This window comes from Asparagus officinalis, chromosome 4 (assembly GCF_001876935.1).
Source record: "Asparagus officinalis chromosome 4, Aspof.V1, whole genome shotgun sequence".
Lineage (NCBI taxonomy): Eukaryota > Viridiplantae > Streptophyta > Magnoliopsida > Asparagales > Asparagaceae > Asparagus > Asparagus officinalis.
The window spans coordinates 56221868-56242417 of NC_033797.1; the positions used below are offsets into that span (position 1 = coordinate 56221868).

Sequence of the window (20550 nt, forward strand, 5' to 3'; positions counted from 1 at the left end):
ATGAGATCTCTTGGGCTTATATAGGCCCTACAAAATACAACTTACAAATAAGTCCCTACATATTACTCATATGTCAACATAAAGTCCTTGCCACTACACCAATGCTCCGAAGTTGTGAGGTTTGAGGGTTATAGTTTTATATTCTAACCAAGGTTTTAGATGTCGCCCGACATGTCCGACATGTCGGCCGACATATCGGTTTGAGGGCTTGACCGACACGACATGAACGTTTTCAACTCGTATGTCGGTTTTCAGGGCCAAATCGGAAATATCAGGGTCATATCGGGCATATTGGCCTATTTTTTAGCTTTAAAAAATCGATCGATATGGTACTTTTTTAAGATCTATTTTTTGTTATGGGGTTTGGGTTTAGTGATAAATACTCAAACTCGTTTGACCCGTTCTCATGTTTAAAGGTTTCTTATGAACCCGATAGAAAGAATTTATGAACCTAAATCCATATATTATTTACTTTTTTATATGTTTAGTCTATAGAATTTATAAAGTATGCTTATATTGAATTTATGAATGCTTAGATTACATTTAGGACATGATATTATACATATGCGCACTACCCGATATGGCAATCCGATATTTAGTCAATGTCCCCCGATATATCCCCGATTTCCGCTATCCGACATGGATTTCAGCCATCCGACATGAACCCGACATCCGATATTTAAAACCTTGATTCTAACATGTCCCTGCAGGTTGAGTGCCCTTTTCATGGGGGAAATCTGATTCACACAACTTTGTGGGGAGGGGGCATGTAACCTGGGTTACTTTGATACCCTTCTTAAAGTCCATGCCACGGCACCAAAGGTTCGAAGTTGTGGTGAGGGCTGAGAATGATAGTCTTATATTCTAACTGAAGTCTTCTTGATAGTTCTGTGTTCATCTTAAATTGAACCTAACGCTGACCTTTACGTGATGCTATTTAGGAGCACATGAAATTCTGACTGTTCTAACTATTACGGTATTATAGTTCATCAAAACTCTGAAATCATCCTGGGAAACATTTAAGTCTAATTTCAAAACTCTGGTAATTATGACTGCCTAATATGTACTCATTGCTATGAATGACTTCTTTATTATTTTTATTTTATTTTTACTTGTGTACTTTTGAGTGAGGGCTGTAGGTTCTTTAGATATCATGAACCTGGGACCTTTATGATCCAACCCCATTGCAGCTTATAACCGAGCCGGTTTCTCTTTCAGAGAATCTTAAATTGGTGTTACAGGCTCTTGGCTACGTTTTCTCTGTCCTTCTCATCTGTCATGCTTTCAAGTCTTTCAGCACAGAATGATTTTTAATATTGTAGGAAATGGTTTATTTCTCTTCAACATGGCCAAGAGATGGAAACATTCAAATTTCCTTGGTCTTGAGATTAATGATAAGGTACACTATTTTCTCTTCTTTTCCATAATGCAGGGCAAGATGTGACTTTGCTTTTTTTAACTTATGATTGTTATTATTTTTAGCTTGTTAAACGCTGCCAGCAGAGAATTCATGGTGTCCTAAACAATGTGTAAGTGCTCCTTTCTGAAGTTATTCTCTGTAAAATACTGAAAATTGGAACTTTCTAGATATGGAACTTTGTAGATATACTCACTGAATACCATGTAAGTTATATTCAGTGTTTTGAAGGAGGTTCTGAGTTTTTTTTTTGTTAGTTATTAATTTTGGCTACTATAATGTTTTAGCATCTGAAATATCTGCTGCAACTAATTTATTCCAAATTGAGTACAGCATTCAAAACTCAAATACCATGTAAATACTTACGAAATTTGTGTCAATAATGATTTGCCAAAAGATGCAATTATGTAGACATGCTTTTTATTGTCTAAGCTTCCCATCAAAATAGGGTCAATAGTGTTTACTGAAAAGATATTCATAAATAATGGGATCAAACTTTAACAGGTTGTTAACCTGATGTCAATCCTCCATGAGTTGCTGGTGCTAAATTCCAAGTGAGGATAACTATACCTCTGCAAGTTCATGTTGTTGATTTTTGACAGGAAAACATAAAATAGAAACCGAACTTACCCTATTTGGATCAATCTGTTTGGTTCTGCATTTAATCTGATTGGTTTGAGTGTCATTCATCTTTTACACCAGGTTTTTTACTGTCCTCTGCCTTCAGTGCTAAATTGATGTTCTGATCGTGAGCTCGATCGTTCTGAGGCATTCATTGAGTCCATCTTCTTCTCTGACCCCTCCCCCTCTCCACCACCCAAAGGAAAAAAAATTGTAGCGGTGCACAAGTTCAACTGTCTCAATAATTAATTTTTTTTCATTATTCATGGTGTATAACCACTTATTTCTTACAGACCACGTGTTCTCATTATTTTATGGAGTCGTGTTTCAGGATTAGATAGTCATGTTTCATGAATTAAGGGAACTAATGGCATGTTTAAACCATTCGTGTTGACATTGCATCTCCATTTTGCATTTGCTTCCTTTACCAATATATTTTTCTTAACTATTTTTTATGTCTATTTATTCATATTAGATATTTCTTATCAACAAATGCTACGTCCTCATTTCACTCAATAATTTCAAGCTATCCTGGAGCTCTGGTTCTCACCTCAATACATGTAAGTTATTTAATTGATGTTAACAATTAACAAAGGAGCGCAAAAAATTTTAAAAAGACCATTAGTGACTAGGTCCTTTTAATTTTACTAGGTTTTATACACGTGCAATGCACGTGGTTAAATACCATGATTAAGTATTTTTAAATTATTTTTTAACTAAAATTTGTTTCTCAGTTCCACTTTAATAGCTTATGTTCACTTTTGTTTCTAAACTTTAATATTGCGATTATTTAATTTCTTTGACGTTTGTTTAAATGGGCTACACCCAATTTAAATTTTCATGTTGATATTTGAATTGATAGAAAATAAATATAATTTGAAGCTAATTTAAATTTTTATATTATTTTGACTGACATGATACCAAGCTTTACTTAAGCTAATTTAAATTTTTATATTATTTTGACTGACATGATACCAAGCTTTACTTGCGAAAGTACAGTGTTACAAAAGTGAAAAATATTGAAATAATGTTATACAAGAAAGATGAATATCTAAAACCAATAAGTCAAAATGATTGGTTAAAAGTATACTAAAATGATACAAAAGAGAATATGAAGTTTATTCCTAATCATTGATAGATTTCATAAGAAATTATAAATTAAAGTTAATGCTAACTCTAGTATACTTTCATATGATAAAAGCATCTGCACAAGCATAGAAAAATACTGAAATAATCTCATAAAACTCTCTTCTAAAGATTCCTAAATTCACTCAAAATAATTAAACTATTCTATAAAATATTCAAAAAATATTATTTTTTATTCTTCCTGTTTTATTTTTTTTATTAAGCTAAAATCAATCATTTCTCACCTTTATCTTTTTCACGGACAATTCTAGAGTAGTGTCTTCATTATCTACTCGATTGTGATATCATGTTAGAGTTATATTTTTTGTGCTGTTATCTTTTTTGGGCTCGTTAATCTTTTAACTTGTCATTTAACTTTATAAATAAGTTAAATGTATTTCCGATGTTCAACACAAACTTCTTAAAATACAGATTTTGATATTTTTATTAATCTCATATATATGAAATTCTTTGTGTTTCTAATTTATTACTTAAATAAGATTAGGAGTTACCTCTTTTTCTCTACAATGAATTCTTCCGATGTGTATCTAATAAGAGTTTCTGTTACGTCAATAATATTACATTTGCTCTATTCTTATCATTTTTCACAAAGATCTAAACTAATTACCTGTATTTTTATTGCTAATTTGCCTTAGATTATAATATTAATATTTAATTTCTTTAGTATTTGAAGAGCAAAGTATGAAATTTATGAATGCTTACTAATTTTTTTTATATATTCTATAGAGAATTCTCCTTTGATTGGGATAAAATTATTAAATTATTCTTTAATGTAATTTAGTTGTGCTTCTTTAATAGACATACCTTATGTTAATGCCAATTCAAATGATTCATGGACGTTTTCTGAATTTTAGATTTATTTTTGTCACTTTCCCATTTACAATGAAAATAGTTTGATTCTTTTGAAGGATATCTCTGAACATTCTGATAGTATCTCCATACGTAATTCATTATATTCGATTACTCTAAATATTATTAACATCAAAGATTAATATTTCTAAATTATAATCAATTAATGCTAAGCTATTATATTATAGTTTTTTTTATCATTTTTATGGATTTAAACTTCTATCAATTAATGTTACTAATGTGTTTTGCTGCTCCAACTTATTAGTAAAATTTTATGTAGTTGCTTTAATTTATATGGTAATNTCTTTGTCAAGGTTTAAAATTTCAGCTTTTTTTATGGTTTTAAACTTCGAGGGTGTGATTTGTAATTTTTAAAACTTTAGGAGCATTTTTAAAAACTACTTTTAAGTTTGGTAGTTGTAACTTCTATGTTTCATGTGTCGGTGGTAATTTTTAAATGTCATGATACTTCTTACAACTCTGAAATTTTGAGACTGTTTTTTGTAATTGTTAAAACTGTACATTAATTTTTAAAAAATTTAAATTTCAGCGGTCTACCAATAGTTTTCAGATTTGATGTGTACTGGTTATAAATTTTAAAATTTTAGAGTTTTTTTAATGATTTTTAAATTTTTAAAGAGTTTTTTCTATAACTTTTGTAACTTTGAGGTTAATTTTAGCAAAATTTAAATTTTTACAAATTTTAAATTTTTTGGTGCATGAGGGTTATCTCTTTAATTCATCTTTTATTATTTGTAAATTTTTAAATTTTAAAAATTTCAGGGTTGTTTTTTATAATTTGAACTTTTGAGTGTGTTTCTTTATTTTTTGGGATACTGAGGGTGTTAATTTAAAATTTTAAATTCTTTAGAGGCTGCTATTAATTTATTGATTTCCTGTTTGTTGTTTTAAGGTTTGAAATGTCAGAAATTTTCAGGTGCGTTATGATAATCCCTTGAATTCATTTATGTTGTTTGTAAGTTTTAAAAATTTATAATTTCAGGTGCTTGTTTGTAATTTGAACTTCTGAGAGTGTTTCTATAATTTTTGAGATATTGAGATGTTAACCACAAAATTTAAATTCTTCGCAAACTGCTGTTAATTTCTTAATTTCATGTTTGTTGTTTTAAGTTTTTAGACGTCGAGATAGTTTTTATTGTTTGTTGTTTTAAGTTTTTAGACGTCGAGATAGTTTTTATAATTTTAAACTTTTCAGGGTATTTTGTGCAATTTTAAAACTTTTTAGGTTTTTTACGAGATAGTTTTTATAATTTTAAACTTTTCAGGGTATTTTGTGCAATTTTAAAACTTTTTAGGTTTTTTACAATACTTTATGTATTATAGTACGTTAGCGGCGTATAATTTCTTTATCTTAACAAACTAATACAAGATGTTTTATATATATTATTAATATTATTTTTTTAAATTGGTAAGCTATAAATAGTTCACATAGGATTAGGATAGGATATAATTATGATTAGGATAGATTAAGATATAAATAAAATATTTAAAATAGTGAAGGGCAATATTGACCATAGAAAGATTTTTCCGAACTCGTGCTTTTAAAGAGAAGATGATATTTGAATAATTATTTGTCAATCTTCCATTATTCTCATAGCTGTATGGTAACAAGCCCGAGCAACATGTATTTGTACCTTTGATCTGCAGCATCTATATACTATAAATTGCAAATCGTCTAGCTAGCTCGCTTCAGTTCTCAAGTGATGGACGATATATTTATACTTTTCCTTATTTCAAACTTTGACATAATGGTCTTGCACCATCATGCTCAGTTATTAAAACCTATGGATACATGACAACTGAGGAGTCCAGGAGAATACAAATGATTAAGTTCTTTGGTTCTCTATTGCTTATGTTTATTTTCAGATAACTTGATTTCTTTGTGTAAGTGAACAAGATTATGTTTCAGTTTTTTCTTATGTTTATTTTCAGATAACTTGATTTCATTGTATGGTAAACAAGATTATGTTTCAGTTTTTTCAGTTATGAATATATCAAAGAGCTTTATAGACTAGGGTTAGTTCTGTTAGACCCTAGAGGGGGGTGATTAGGGTCTTATACTAATCTAATCCGATTATATGCCAATTAAAATTAATTAACAAGTTATCCTAACAAGTATGAAATACCACAAGATATATGAGCTAAGATAAGCAATGTAAACAAAAGATATATCCTATATGATGAAATATATATGCAAGGATACATACAACAAGATATATGCAAGGATATGAAACTAACACAAAGGGGTAAACAATATGAGCTAGGTAGTGGATCATATAAATAATGAGACAATGGCGATATGAGCAATGAGCACAAATATAAATAAACGCCAAAGCACAAACACAATCAAATGATCACGGAGTTCGAACCTTCCGTCCTACGTCTCCGCTCCCCACTCCCGGGTAGAAATCCACTATCACAACCGGGTTTTCTACGCTCACCCGAATAACGTTTACACCTCACAGTGTCGGTTTTCAACGCTCACCGATCAACGTTCACAATCACTCACAATGTCGGTTTTCAACGTTCACTCCTCACATTCGGTTTTCTAGTTCACCGAAAACTTCACAACAACACACTCGGTTTTCTAGCTCACCGAAAACCTAACAACATTCACAATGTAACAAATATAAATTTGTTCTCTACAATAGATGAGAACTCAATTAAGCACAACTCAATGTTACAATCTCTCACAACCCTAATATACTATGTATGCAAATACAATAAGCTCAAGTGGGTGTGTGTAACAATGAGATGAAATCAAATCTAAACAACTCAATATAAAAACTAGCTTTAAAGAATGATAATCAAATAACTAAGCAAATGTAAAGCTAGATAGAGTTTAGAAAACTTCTCCAATAGATGACAAGATGGAGAGATGGAGATTGGAGCCCAAACAAGAAGATGATCTCCTCCACTTGTGAAAACAATCTTCAAACCAAACAAACACTAAAACACACTTAAACCCTTGTTTAAAACTCTTTAAACTTGTTTAAAACATTTCTTGAGTACATGAAAACTGAGATCAAAGAGGGTTTTTATAGCCTCCAAGACCTCACCCAAAAACCCAAACAAAATGACCAAAAAACCATTCTGCAACGGCTCTAAAAATAGCCGTTGCTGATTTTAAAATACTGTTTAAAAATATCAAATAAATTTCAAAAAATGTAAAACTTGGGGAATGATTGTAGACATGATAATAAACATGCTACAACGACTGGTTTCCAAAAAGGACTTCCCAAATGAAAAATATCATTATTTTACAAAATAGGCCAAAACATGAAAATGTAAACATGTGAATTTTGACATTTTGGCTAAACCATGTTTTAAAACTTTGCACAATGATTATGTAGACTTAATAAAATATGTATATGATTATTGTTAAGTCCAAAAACTAAGAATACAATATTTTTATAAATACAATAGAAAATAAAACATATGAGTATGTATATGAAAATATATTTGTTTCATATCTAAGTAGTTAAACCAAATCACAATTATAAATATGAAATATGTAATTTCATATTTATAAACATGAAAACCAAAACTTGTGTCGTATATATATATGATTACATATATATACAAGGAAACCAATAAAATGTGTGTGTATATGATATTGAGCTTAGAGTATCTAACACACATAATATAAAAGCTAAACTAGATTACCCAAGCCGATCTTGATCTTCAATAAGCTTGACTTGGTACACTCTGCGGATGAAGCTTAAACTTGGATCTTCAACTTGAATTGCATAGGCTTCAACCACTATTCCGCCAACCTCCATTTGATATGATCGTGAATGCTCGATTCCATCCATCCTCCAACATATTGTTTGTCTACAATAAATAAGAAAACACAAACACTAGACAAACAATATTAGTAGTAAATTGTTTGTAAATCATCATCAAAATAAGAAGGCCAACAAGTTCATCTATTGAAGTGTTATTTAATTTAAAATTTAATCCAGATAAGACAAAAAAATTGCAACTTTTTGACCTTTCTTTATGTTTCTTTTCTTCTTTCCTCCCCCTTTACCGGTGAGTTCAAAATCACAATATTTTCTCTGTTGATTGGATTTTTAATAAGCTGACAGTAGGAAATTTCTATTTTATTGCCGAGAACAATAAAAGCACTAACAGCTTTATATTAAAAAAAAATCTAACCGTCAATTCTCTTGTTCAGTGCCCAAATCCTGATTTCAACAAAGAAGAACATAGATGGAGAATGGTGCAGAGGATAATGGTTGAAGCAGTAATCGATCTTCTTGTCACCAATGGAAAGGTATGTTCTTTTCATTATATCTGATCAATCCTTTGCAAACTTTTCTGTTTGTCTTTGCATCATCTTCTAAAGAGAGAAGAACCCTCTTTGAGGAGCAATAATCTTTATTCCTTTTGTTGTATATAAAACTGGGAGTCATCCATGCCGTCTTTATGATACAAACATTTCATAATATTGTCTTAGCCTCTTGGTACTCACCAAATTAACTATCTACGCTCTTATCGATGTTTGCTGTTTCCATAATCCAGCTGGCCTCCTGTGGTCTCCGTTAATCTTACTTGAACTTATTTGCAGATTTTCTTGCAATCTGACATAGAAGCTGTTGCCTTGAGAATGAAAGAGCAGTTTATGATGTTCGGAAAGGAGAAGCTTGTGATTGAGGGAGGTGACGGCGAGGGTTGGCTTCCAAACAATCCATTTGGTGTACAGTCAGATTGGGAGCAACATGTCATAGGTCGAGGTGATCCTATGTACAGACTAATGCTTAGAAAAGTCAGGTGACGCCGTGCGCAGATGACAGATAATCATTCATCTCCATTTAATTATCTCAGTTCACCCTCATGTTACCAATAACAATAATAATAACAATAATAGATAAAGAATATAAAATAAAAATAAAAAACACCCTTATGTCATTCCGTCGACATGTATAACCCATCTATTCCCACTTCCGTTAAAATTTTCATTTAAACAAGTGATGTTTGATGGATTTACTTGTGCTTGTGTGTGTCTGCAACATTATTGTGCCTACAACATTTATGGTAAATACGTCAAACAAATAAATCTCCACACCCGCTGGTCCAAGGATTGTTATTTTTTTGATACATCATAAATGCAGTTGGATAAAGATCACTCAATAATTCTCATTGTACATGATACAATAGGCACCTGATGTGTAAGGCGACGGCAACCTCACTCTACTTAATAACGAGATTCGAGAGATTTTTTTCGCCAATATTTGGTTAGTAATTTCAGAAAGCCTCTCTCAATTAGTCCTTTTAATTAGAAGTGGCTGCGGCTTTCACCCCAAATATAGAGTCCCCCCCCCCCCCCCCCCACACTCTATTTTTGGGAGCAAACCGTGCGACTGCAGGCGGCGTGATTGATGCTAGCAGTCCTCTGGATAAGTTATAGAGTCCACCAGCATTCTATAATTTATATACCAAATGAATTGCATAAAATTCGTATAGAGATTCTCTATATCATTGATTGTATTCTTGACTGTAGAGAAACACCACAAAACCCATCAGTAATCTCTCTTCGTTAGTCATCTAACTTAGGGCCTGTTTGGTTCGTTTCCTTCACTTTCCATGAATGACTTTCCTTCACTTTCTAGCGTTTTCTTCACTTTCTTGAAAAATGTTTCTTGTGTTCGTTTCGCCAAAAAATATGGAGTGAAAGTACTTTCCACCATTTTTCTTAGTTTGGTTCAACTTGAAAAAAGAAGAAAATAATTGAATTGTGAATAGATTTCCTCATTTTGCTAGTGTTTGGTTCAAACTAAAAAATCAAGAAAACTTGATTGTGGTCACCATGGTAAGATTACCACTTATCATCATAGTTGTGCATATAAACATGGACATTGTGAACAAAATCAATTATCTTATGATCACAAGTGAATCAAATGATGAATAACAGATTAGCATAAAACTGAACCCAAAGCAATGTTGGCTGCAATATATTTTGTGCTCAGAAAATGCTCTTTTTTCATTATCTACATCGTCATGAAGTTTATAAATAGCAATGTTGGCTGCAATATATTGCCTCACCAATATATTGCTGCTATAAACTTTGACTGCATATCTTAAAAATAACACATCATCATAACACAAAATATGCATACCAACCAAAGGCTAACCAAGAGCTGAAACCAAGGCTGAGAGCAGGTTGAAACCATGCACAAAATTGAAACAAAGGCCAAGCATCAACATGAAACCAAAGGCCAACCATAGCTGACCAACAAAATATGCATACCAAGAGCTGAAACCAAGGCCGAGAGAAGTTTAAAACCTGCACAAAATTGAAACATAGGCCAAGCATCAACTGAAACCGTAGTCCAACCATAGCTGACCAACCAAAGGCCAAGCAAGAGCTGAAACCAAGGCCGAGAGCAGGCTGAACCATGCACAAAATTGAAACCAAGGTCAATAGCTGAAACCAAAGGCCAAACCAAGCACTAAAATCCAAGCACCAGGTCATATAACCAAGAACTAACAACCAAGCGTCAAGTTATGAAAACTAGCATGTAATGCACAAATAGCCCAAACAAACAGCCCCTAAAGCACCAAGTTATGAAAACCAGCATGTAATACACAACTAGCCCAAACATACAGCCCACCAAGCACCAAGTTATGAAAACCAGCATGTAATGCACAAATAGCCAGCACAAAGGAAACCAAACCAAGGCTGAACGCAAGGCCAAGACCAACATTGGATGGAAACACACTTGGCAAGCACACAACTGATGGGGTAAAACACATTCACAAAGTTCTACAACAAGACCAACAAAGAACTGTCACATAATCCTGCTGATGGGGTAAAACGCATTAGTATAAAGCTTGCCAAACTGTCACATAGCTGACCAACACATCACAACTGATTCATTGGCTGCACACAACCAAAATATTGCTAAAAATTAAGACAAGTAAGCACAGAACTGAAGTCCAAGGGCCAATACTACAGAGTATCAGCTGGCAAACGCATCCTGGAAACCAAGTATGCACCAACACAATAAGCAACCAAACGTATGCTGGAAATTCAAACAAGTTGGAACAAAACTGAAACCAAAAGAAAGCACACAACGGAAACCACATGCAAGCACACATATGAAACTTGGGGCGAAGCCAACAATTCAAACCAAATGCCAAGCAAACAATTGAAACCAGCCCAATAGCTAAAACAAAACATTTGCTGGAAATGAATAAGGCAAGCACTCAACTATACTCAAACATTGGTTGCAAATTCCCAATTACATAACAATCATTTCAATCAATTTCCCAAGCAACACAACTGAACATTTGCTGCAAATTCAGACTGCTTACCAACACAACACAACTGAATCACATAGGCCAATATTCAGATAATCAGACTGCTAACCAACAAAACTGAAACCACAAAATGGCACACAACTGAAATCACATGCAAGCACACAACTGAAACCAATGCTGAAGCAACAACTGGGAAAGCACAGGACTGAAACCAAAGGACAAGCAACAATTAGCAAGCACACAATTGAAATTAGACCTTTGCTGGAAATTCAGAAGGCAAGCTCAAACTGAGCATGTATGCATGATTGTGATCTAAAAATGAGAAAGGCTGGAAATGAAGACACGTTGGAACACACCTGAAAGCACTCAGAAAGCACACAACTAAAACCAAGACTAGAAATTCATAATCGAATATAAGGCCAAGAAACAGATGGAAAGCACACAACTGAAAAAAGACAGTTGCTGGAAATGAATAAGGAATGCACACAACTAATAAATGTGCTCAGAAAAGGCTATTTACTTCATTATCTGCCCCGCCATGAATTTTATAATAGCAATGTTGGCTGTAATATATTGCCTCGCCAATATATTGCTGTTATAAACTTTGGCTGCATATCTAAAAAATAGCCCATCATCATGACACAAAATATGCATACCTCATTAACTTTAATTCAACGAGGTGAAACCATTCACCTTTCCCCACTTGTAAACCTGTTCAAACAAGTTTGCATTAGCCAAATAATATTCGATATAACATTTAAAGTCACGACTGAGATGCATGATGATAGAGATAGTAGCATTAGCTTTGCACAAATGTAAGTTTAATACATCTACCATTGTTGATGTATTCAAAAGGATGACACAACTATCTTGAGTCTCGCAATAAATCGTTCCTCCTCATTATCCCTGCAAACTTCACAAAAGCACCACTACGCATTCTAACATAGTTGACACAACTATCACTAAATCCATTATATATACGATCCAAGTGTTGTTTTCTATTTTGATATTGTTTTGTTTTCTCAACACTAGGACTTGCACGTATAAATCTACGTCTGCTTTGCATTCTCCTCATGAAGGTCATAACCAAAACTAAGATAGATAGTGCAGCACCCAAACACATATTAATTACTGTCTCTTCATCGAGATCACCATCCATCTAAAATGCAAACGTCATATTAAAGCAAATACCAACATTAATGCAAATGATCAAAATCTTTTAGGAAAATTATTTATGAAATGTTTGTTTAATTCTCCTATCTGCTGATGATCAAACTATTTTATCAAAATACAAACGTCACACTAGAAATATGTAGGATACTCTCAATCCATCAAGGTGAAATCATTCACCTTGATCCTCTTACAATATCGTATTTAGCATCTACGCTTGCTTTATTTTGGGAGATATAAGTTGCAAAATTGATTTCTCCAACGCATCATATGAGAACAAGTTAGATAAGATACAATCTCATACTATTAATAATTTCTATGAGATATAAGTTGCAAGGATTATACATATCAAATTAAGACTAGTTAGATAAGCTATTAATAATTTCTATAATCAAAATTTTTAAATAATAAATAGATGTCTGCATACCAAAATCTCAAAAAACAACCAAATAAAATTATATAAACTGAAATAGATCCTCCAATACATGACATGCAGACTGGAAAAATACACAGAATAATCACCATTAAAATTTTATACCTTCCTAGTGGCAGAAAGCAGAGAACCGTAGTAGATAATCTTCAATATCTACACCTGCCAATCAACAACTACGGATTTGAAGTAGTTTGTGCAAATCGTAGTAGGAAATGGGGGTCAAAATACCCAAACTTAGACAAATTTTAAACCTGATGTCAAAGGAAGAAGGAAATCGATAAATGAAAGCCATAAAAAAATTAAATAAATACAAAAGAATTGATTTTTAGGATTGTACCTCCATAAATCAACCAAGATGTTGTCGTGTTTTCCCTTTTGTTTTAAGGCTAGGGTTTCAATCAGTGTCAGACAGCGCAAATGCGATCCAAACAGACCCAAAAGGTGGACGACTCGGGGGGAGGAGGTGTGGTGGTGGAGGGCAAGGGGGAGCAGGGTGTCGTTGGTGAGGACAGCGATGTCGACGCCGAAGAGGGAGTGGGTGGAGGGGAGGCCGCAGCGGGAGAATAGGCTGAGCCCTAGATTGGAAGGCGGGAGGGAAGGAGAAGGAGGAAATTCTTGGTTGATTCGGATGAGAGGGAGAGAAGGGTGGGAGCGGGAGAGAGGGGCGGGAGCAGGAGAGAGGGGTGACCAGAACGAGAATGGAAGGGGAAGAAGAATCAGCGTTTTTTGTACGGGAGAGAGAAAAGTGGAGTTTTCCGCTGTAATCAGCGGTTTTTGAGCGGAAAATTGTTGGGAGAAAAAGCTGTCAGATTGCCCACTCTTTTCTTCACTTTCTTCTTTCTTTTTTACGAAGCAAACATCCGATTGTGAGGGGAAGCAACAGATTCATCATGCGTCAGTTTTCCCAAAGGCCATTTTCCTTCATTTTCTGCATTTTTTGGCCGAAACAAACAGGCCCTTATTTAAAAAAATCTCTCCTCGTTAGGTGGAGTCCACCAATAATAACTAAAGTATATATAAGTTACATGAAAATCTTTTGATTTTGTGGTTCACTAAATGAACCGATATTATTGATCCATATGACTAACTATAAGAATTTTCTACAATCAAGAGCGTAGAGAATCTCAATCCATAAGATCCGCATAACATGTTAGCGTATGTGGCTAAATCTGTAATAAAACAGTGAGAATTGAAATGTTGTAATTTAAAACTTTTTTTAATTTTATCTGCTATGCGTTTATGAAACGATGTGCTTAAAACAACATTTGGCCTACTCCGGTGCAAGGATCCTAAGGCCAAACTGCTTTCAGGAACAACAGTACAATACTCTAGTGTGCACCGACCCAGTATTGTTAAGATCTCCTCGATCTATAAGACCTTTCGGTCAAGGCAAAGATCTGCTCCATCTGTTAAAGCCTTTCGGTTCAGACAGAGATCTCCTCGATCTGTTAAAACCTTTCGGTTCAATAACTTTTTGGTTTAATAATCTTTCGGTTCAGGCAAACATCTTTCGATCTGTAAAAATATTTCGGTTCAGGGCTATGTTCCTTCAGACATAGACTAAAGCTTTCACGCTTTTAGACTCTGCAACAGCAGTACAACAACACAAAACACTTGTGTATTTTACGTATCTCTTTTTTATCTCTTATATCCAAGAGCTCCTCAAGAGGCACTATATATAGGTCTCTAAGACCAGCTCAATGGTCACCCACATTTAATTTGACCGTTACAAATATAATGATAATTATGACAATTATATTTGTAACGGTAAATAACATAAATGTTGTAACTATTATATGCAGTAACGTCTGAATGCGAGGGTCGTGATCCTGCGCAACACGAGGGTCGCGTCCAACCTCACGCGAACGCGAGGGTCGCGTTACCTCTTGTGAACTCGAGGGTCACACCCTCATACGAACGTGAGGCTCGTCCGCATGCTGCGAGGCAGTCCTGCGTGGCAGCCTGTGTGGCGCCTCATACGAACGTGAGGCTCGTCCGCATGCTGCGAGGCAGTCCTGCGTGGCAGCCTGTGTGGCGCTAAAGGGTGCCACCTAGTCCCGATGCCTTCGTACGAAGTACAAAGTGCGCCTAACAAAGTGCCACTTAGCGCCTCATCCCGATTAGTCCCGATCCCCGGCCCATTGGCCCACGGCTCACGAGTTCACGAGCCCACGACCTACTAGAACTTATGAGGGATTAATTAAATAAAAATAATTCTCGGCTTGCCGTTGGCAAGCCTCAAACACAGAACCTTTGAGATATCAAAACTTTAACTTTCCGCTATGCTGCTAAGAATTTCTGGAAAATACCAGTAGTTAATAAATACATAGTTTGAAAACTTATTTTTGGAAAGCGGTTTTGACCAAAAATATCCAACAATCCCTCACAAATTTTTAAACTAGTGTCGTGTAACGGTGTCGTTGTTTCAATCGTTGTGCATAAGGTAGATGTCGCAAGGACTTGAATCCCCCTTAGACCAACTGAATAAAAGATTGATGCATGATGTCGCAGAGACTTGAACCAACACATGTCTAAAATACAGCGATCACACAAGATCAAACTCATCTGTGGTAATTTTCACTTTGAACCACACTTGCATTTGTCTTTACTTTAGCCTTGCACATTTATAGCCCTGTGCATGTCCTGGTTTCAGCTAGGGCTCTAGGTATCTTTTCACAAGACACCATAGGAGACAACCAAATTTCCACCCAGGCATATGTGAATTCTTTAGGCATGTTTCCTATCAAACATCCCGCATCCGAGATGGTTTGAACTCATTAAGGCTTAAAAGCCTACCTCTCTCATGATAGGATTCTAGGTGAGTCTTTTAGGTGTGTTTCCTATCTAACACTCCGCATCCGAAATGCGTTGGGCTTATTAAGACTTAACAACCATCTCCTTTACATGATAGGATCATCGGTGAGTCCTTTAGGCATGTTACCTATCTAACAGCCCGCATTCGAAATGCTTTGGACTCATTAAGGCTTAACAGTCATCCTCTTTACCATGATAGAATTTCACTTGTAAATCTTACTTAACTTTTGAACCAATCTTCTCATCATTAGTAGCGTAAGCTTTGAATTAATAACTTGATGTAATTGGTAAGTATTTGTAAGACTCACCAAACTTTACAAATCTTACTTGATTTTTGAACCAATTATCTTATCATTAGTAGCATAAGCTTTGAACTAATAACTTGATGTACATTGTAAGTATTTGTAAGACTCACAAAACTTTGAGACTCATTTCAGCAGACGTCCTTTCGACGATGTCCTTTTCAGACCCTTAGCCAAAAGATCAGCTACATTATCTGAAGACCGGACGACAATCACAGAGATGACTCCTTGGCAGATGAGTTCTCTCAAATAGCCATGCTTCAGACGAATGGTTCGCTTCTTTCCATTGAACATCGAGTTCGCTGTCACAGCACTCGCCGCCTGATTATCACAATAGATAGTAATTATGCATTGCAATTCTATCAATAGAAGGTCTCAAAGAAAACAACTGAGTCATTCAGCTTCATCACCTGCAGCACAGAGTGCGAAGAACTCAGATTCCATCGATGAATGTGCAATCATAGTTTGCTTCTTAGATTTCCAGGACATGACAGCTCCGCCCATGGTGAAGACAAAACCTCTAGTAGATTTGTACTCATTTGATTCTGAGCACCAACTCGTATCTGAATAACCTTCTATTACAGCCGGATATCCAGTGTAGAATAGGCCCAGACCTGTAGTTCCTTTTAAGTATCTCATCAATCTTTGGACAACATCCCAGTGAAGCTTTTTAGGATTACTTGTAAACCTACTAAGCATTCCTACAGCGAATGGTATGTCTGGCCTTGTGCAGCTCATCGCGTACATAAGACTCACAATGATCTTTAAGTACCTTAGTTGTTATACCGGTCTTTCATTGTTCGGTCTAAGCTTCTAGTTGTATCATATGACACTGACTGTTCTGACAGGTCGTAGTAACCATACTTTCTTAGCATGCTCTCAACATAATGAGATTGAGACAATCTAATACCCTCTTTAGAGTATATAATTTTGATTTTGAGAATCACGTCCGCAGTTCCAAGGTCCTTCATGCTGAACTGTGCTAAAAGAATTTTTTTGATAGATATTACTATCTCCAAATCACTTCCGATGATGAGCATATCATCCACATAGTGACAGATAACCACCACTTTTCCTTCAACGACCTTGATGTATGGACACTTGTCAGATTCACTGACTTTGATACGGATGTATCTTTTCCTTGCTTCGGGAGCTTAACGATTCTCATGGGAGCTTGAAGATTGATGATTCTCATGGTATCTTGAGAATAGAGACGTGGACGAAGTCGTTGAAGGCGGCAACGTCAAAGAGTACAGGAAAACCATAGGAAAATACTTTGGACTTCCAACGGTCGCCGCACGTGACGCAACGGTCGACCGCAAATGTGCACAGCTCAGGAAAGGTCTCTAGACTTTTCGTGGTCGACCGCGATGGGTTCTGCGGTCAACCGCCAAACTCTGTAGTCGATTTTATGTTTCTGTCAATTGCCACGGTCGACCTCTATGGGTTCTGCGGTCGAGCGCGAATCGGGCTGGGCTTGGTTTTTAGTTTCCTGTTCGCTTTTGGTTTGTGTTTTGATATATATTGAAACACGACTTTTCTAGGGTTTTCCAACCAGATTGTATTCAGAAAGGAGATCAAGGAGATTGTTCTTTGATGTAGAGAGATTATGAGAGAGGGGTTTGTAATCTATTATTCTCATAGAGAAGATATTTTTCTTTACCAAAACTGAATTGTTCTTGTGTTTTCTATCGTCTTCTTCTCAACCCACTCTTGATAATTCCGCGATCAATGGTGCTCGTCCGGCAACTCGTATCAGGTTGGTATCAGAGCGATTAGATCCTGTGAAAGGGGGGTCCTGTGTATGGTCCTTACTCGACCGCAATACAAGAAGCTAGGCGAGATTCTTATTTGTTTGGAAAGAGTTTAGAGATTAAAGAAGAAGAAGGTGACTGAAGGGGATAATTCAGTAAGACTAGATGCATTGGAGAAATAGATGGAGGCAATGGGTTCGACTCTCACACAGCTCGTCAATCTTTTCCAAGAAAGGACAAAAAGAAGGAATCTTCTTCGAAAGGCAAGAAGAGACTTGTAGAGTCCAATGGAGAAGGCGAGGAATCTGATTGTGAAGAGGAGGCCGAGATTGTCAAGACTGTTCTGCGTCAAGGGGGTAAGGGATCTTACCAGAATTTGAAGATAGATTTCAGAGTAGAGATTCATGTTTATGATGGGAGTGTAGACGTCGAGAGGCTTGACGATTGGATCGAGCGTATGGAGACGTATTTTACTCTTTATGGCTATTCGTCAAAAGAAAAGATTGTATTCATGACTTTGAAGCTTTCGGGACATGCATTGACATTTTGGAAATCCTATTACAAACAGGAGAAGAAGGCGGTGTCGTGGAATTAGTTCAAGGAGCTACTGAGGAAACAATTCTATCCGGTAGGATTCCTTGAGGAGCGTTGATACAAGTGGTACGTCTTGCGCCAAAGAGTCAATCAAACCATTCAAGAATACACCACGGAGTTTCAGCTGCAAGCGATGGTCCTCAACATTACGACAAAAGAATATTCTGTGTTTATGAAGTATATGGCGGGATTGAGCGATTACATCCAGAAGGAGATAAAGTTATTCACGGTGGAATCTATTGCAGAGGCGAGCGTGAAGGCTATTGCCATCGAAGGCAAGTAAAAGAGGAGCAACGAGGCAAAGGGAGATGCAAAACAAGCTAGAGGCGAGTCTAGTGGTTCTCAATCTAAGGAGGAGAAGAAGAAGGGTGATCCTGGGAAAGCAGGGCTGATTTGTAGCCATTACGAGAAGACATGGCACGTAGCTGATCGGTGCTGGGAGAAGTATCCCCATCTCAAGCCAAGGGGATTGAAGAAGAAGGACGAGAAAAAGACATACGTGATAGCTCAAGTTCCAAAAGAAGTCCCGGGGATGACAAAACCCAACAATAGTCTCAATCTTATGACAGGGAAACAAATCACGAAAGAGGATGACGACCCTAGAGAGCAGCTCTTTGTTCTTAAGTTACAGGTAAAGACCAGTTTGGTAGATGCCATAGTTGATCCAGACAGCGAGAAGAATTTGATATCCGAGGCCTTGGTTCAGAAGCTGGGTCTGAAGACAGTCAAACATCCAAAGCCCTATCCATTAAGGTGGATTCAGAAGGAGACGGGACTGAGTGTAGTTGATCAATGCACTTTCAGATTTGCGTTTCATGAGTCGTATATTAACGAGGTCATGTGCGACGTAGTTCCATTGGATGTTTGTCAGGTTATACTGGGTAATCCCTATTTGTAGGATAGATACGCGATCTACAGAGGCGGGCTCAGAAGTACACATTCACCAAAGATGGTTAAAAGTTCATATTTCATTCGGCGTCTCTTCCGAAGGAGACCAATTTGGTGACGGTGAACCGAGCGAAGAGGCTAGTGAATGCAAGCAAGAAGTTTGTTGCGCTATGCATTGGTTCTTATGAGGAGCCACTGAAAGAGGGTTGCAATTTGGAGCAAAAGGTGACTACGATGAGACGCGGGACGAAAGAGTTGTTTCCGATCGGACGTCGAGATCAGATTCCTCGCAAGGCCAAGTGGTTCAGGAAAGAAGGAGGGGCTCACGAGTTCCCTCATCTACAGTTCTAACTTGAACGGGACTTCAAGTTCTTAAAGAGGGGAGCTATGATACGGGTGTATCTTCTTCCATACTCCGAGAGCTTAGCAATTCTTATGGGAGCTTGAGGATAGATGATTCTCATGGTATCTTGAGAATAGAGATGTGGACGAAGTCGTTGAAGGCGGCAACATCGAAGAGTACAACAAAACTACAAGAAAACACTTTGGACTTCCAGCGGTCGACCGCATGTGACGCAGTGGTCGATCGCGAATGTGCACAGCTCAGGAAAAGTCTCTAGACTTTTCGCGGTCGACCGCGATGGGTTCTGTGATCGACCGTCAAACCCTGTAGTCGATTTTATGTTTCTTTCGATTGCCATGGTTGACCGCTATGGGTTCTGCGGTCGATCGCGAGTCGGGCTGGGCTTGATTTTCAATTTTCTGTTCGCTTTTGGTTTGTGTTTTGTTATATATTGAAACACTACTTTTCTAGGGTTTTCTAATCAGATTGTATTCAGAAAGGAGATCAGAGAGATTGTTCTTTGATCTAGAGAGATTGTGAGAAAGGGATTTGTAATCTATTATTCTCATAATCTAGAGAAGGTATTTTCCTTCCCAAAACTGAATTGTTCTTGTGTTTTCTATCATCTTCTTCTCAACCCACTCTTGATAATTCCACGATCAAGGGTGCTCATCCGGCATCTCGTATCAAACTTGATACCCATTTTTACCAACAACCCCATTAAACTTCTCATACCAGAGTTTCAGTGCCTGCTTAAATCCATAGAGACTTAATAAGTTTACAAACTTTACCAGCTGGAACATCAAGTCCTTCTGATTTCTCCATGTAGATCTCTTCTGTGAGATCTTCATTGAGAAAGGCAGTCTTCATATCCATCTGATATATGACAAACCTTTTTATTGCCGCCCATGAAATAAGCACTCTGATGGTAG

General features: G+C 36.2%; 1 protein-coding gene across 7 annotated transcripts in view; it reads left to right on the forward strand.

Annotated features, from left to right (window-relative positions):
- LOC109837488 (phosphoglycerate kinase-like) overlaps positions 1 to 9137 on the forward strand; it is a 28130-nt gene extending 18993 nt beyond the window's left edge. For 4 of the 7 annotated variants that reach the window (XM_020405747.1, XM_020405748.1, XM_020405752.1 and 1 more), the window contains 5 exons: positions 1323 to 1399; positions 1483 to 1529; positions 2514 to 2598; positions 8235 to 8333; positions 8628 to 9137. In XM_020405747.1, coding sequence (XP_020261336.1) covers positions 1323 to 1399; positions 1483 to 1529; positions 2514 to 2598; positions 8235 to 8333; positions 8628 to 8834 — 515 coding nt within the window. In that variant the 3' untranslated portion in view covers positions 8835 to 9137. The other 3 variants (XM_020405749.1, XM_020405750.1, XM_020405751.1) reach the window with 3 other exon arrangements.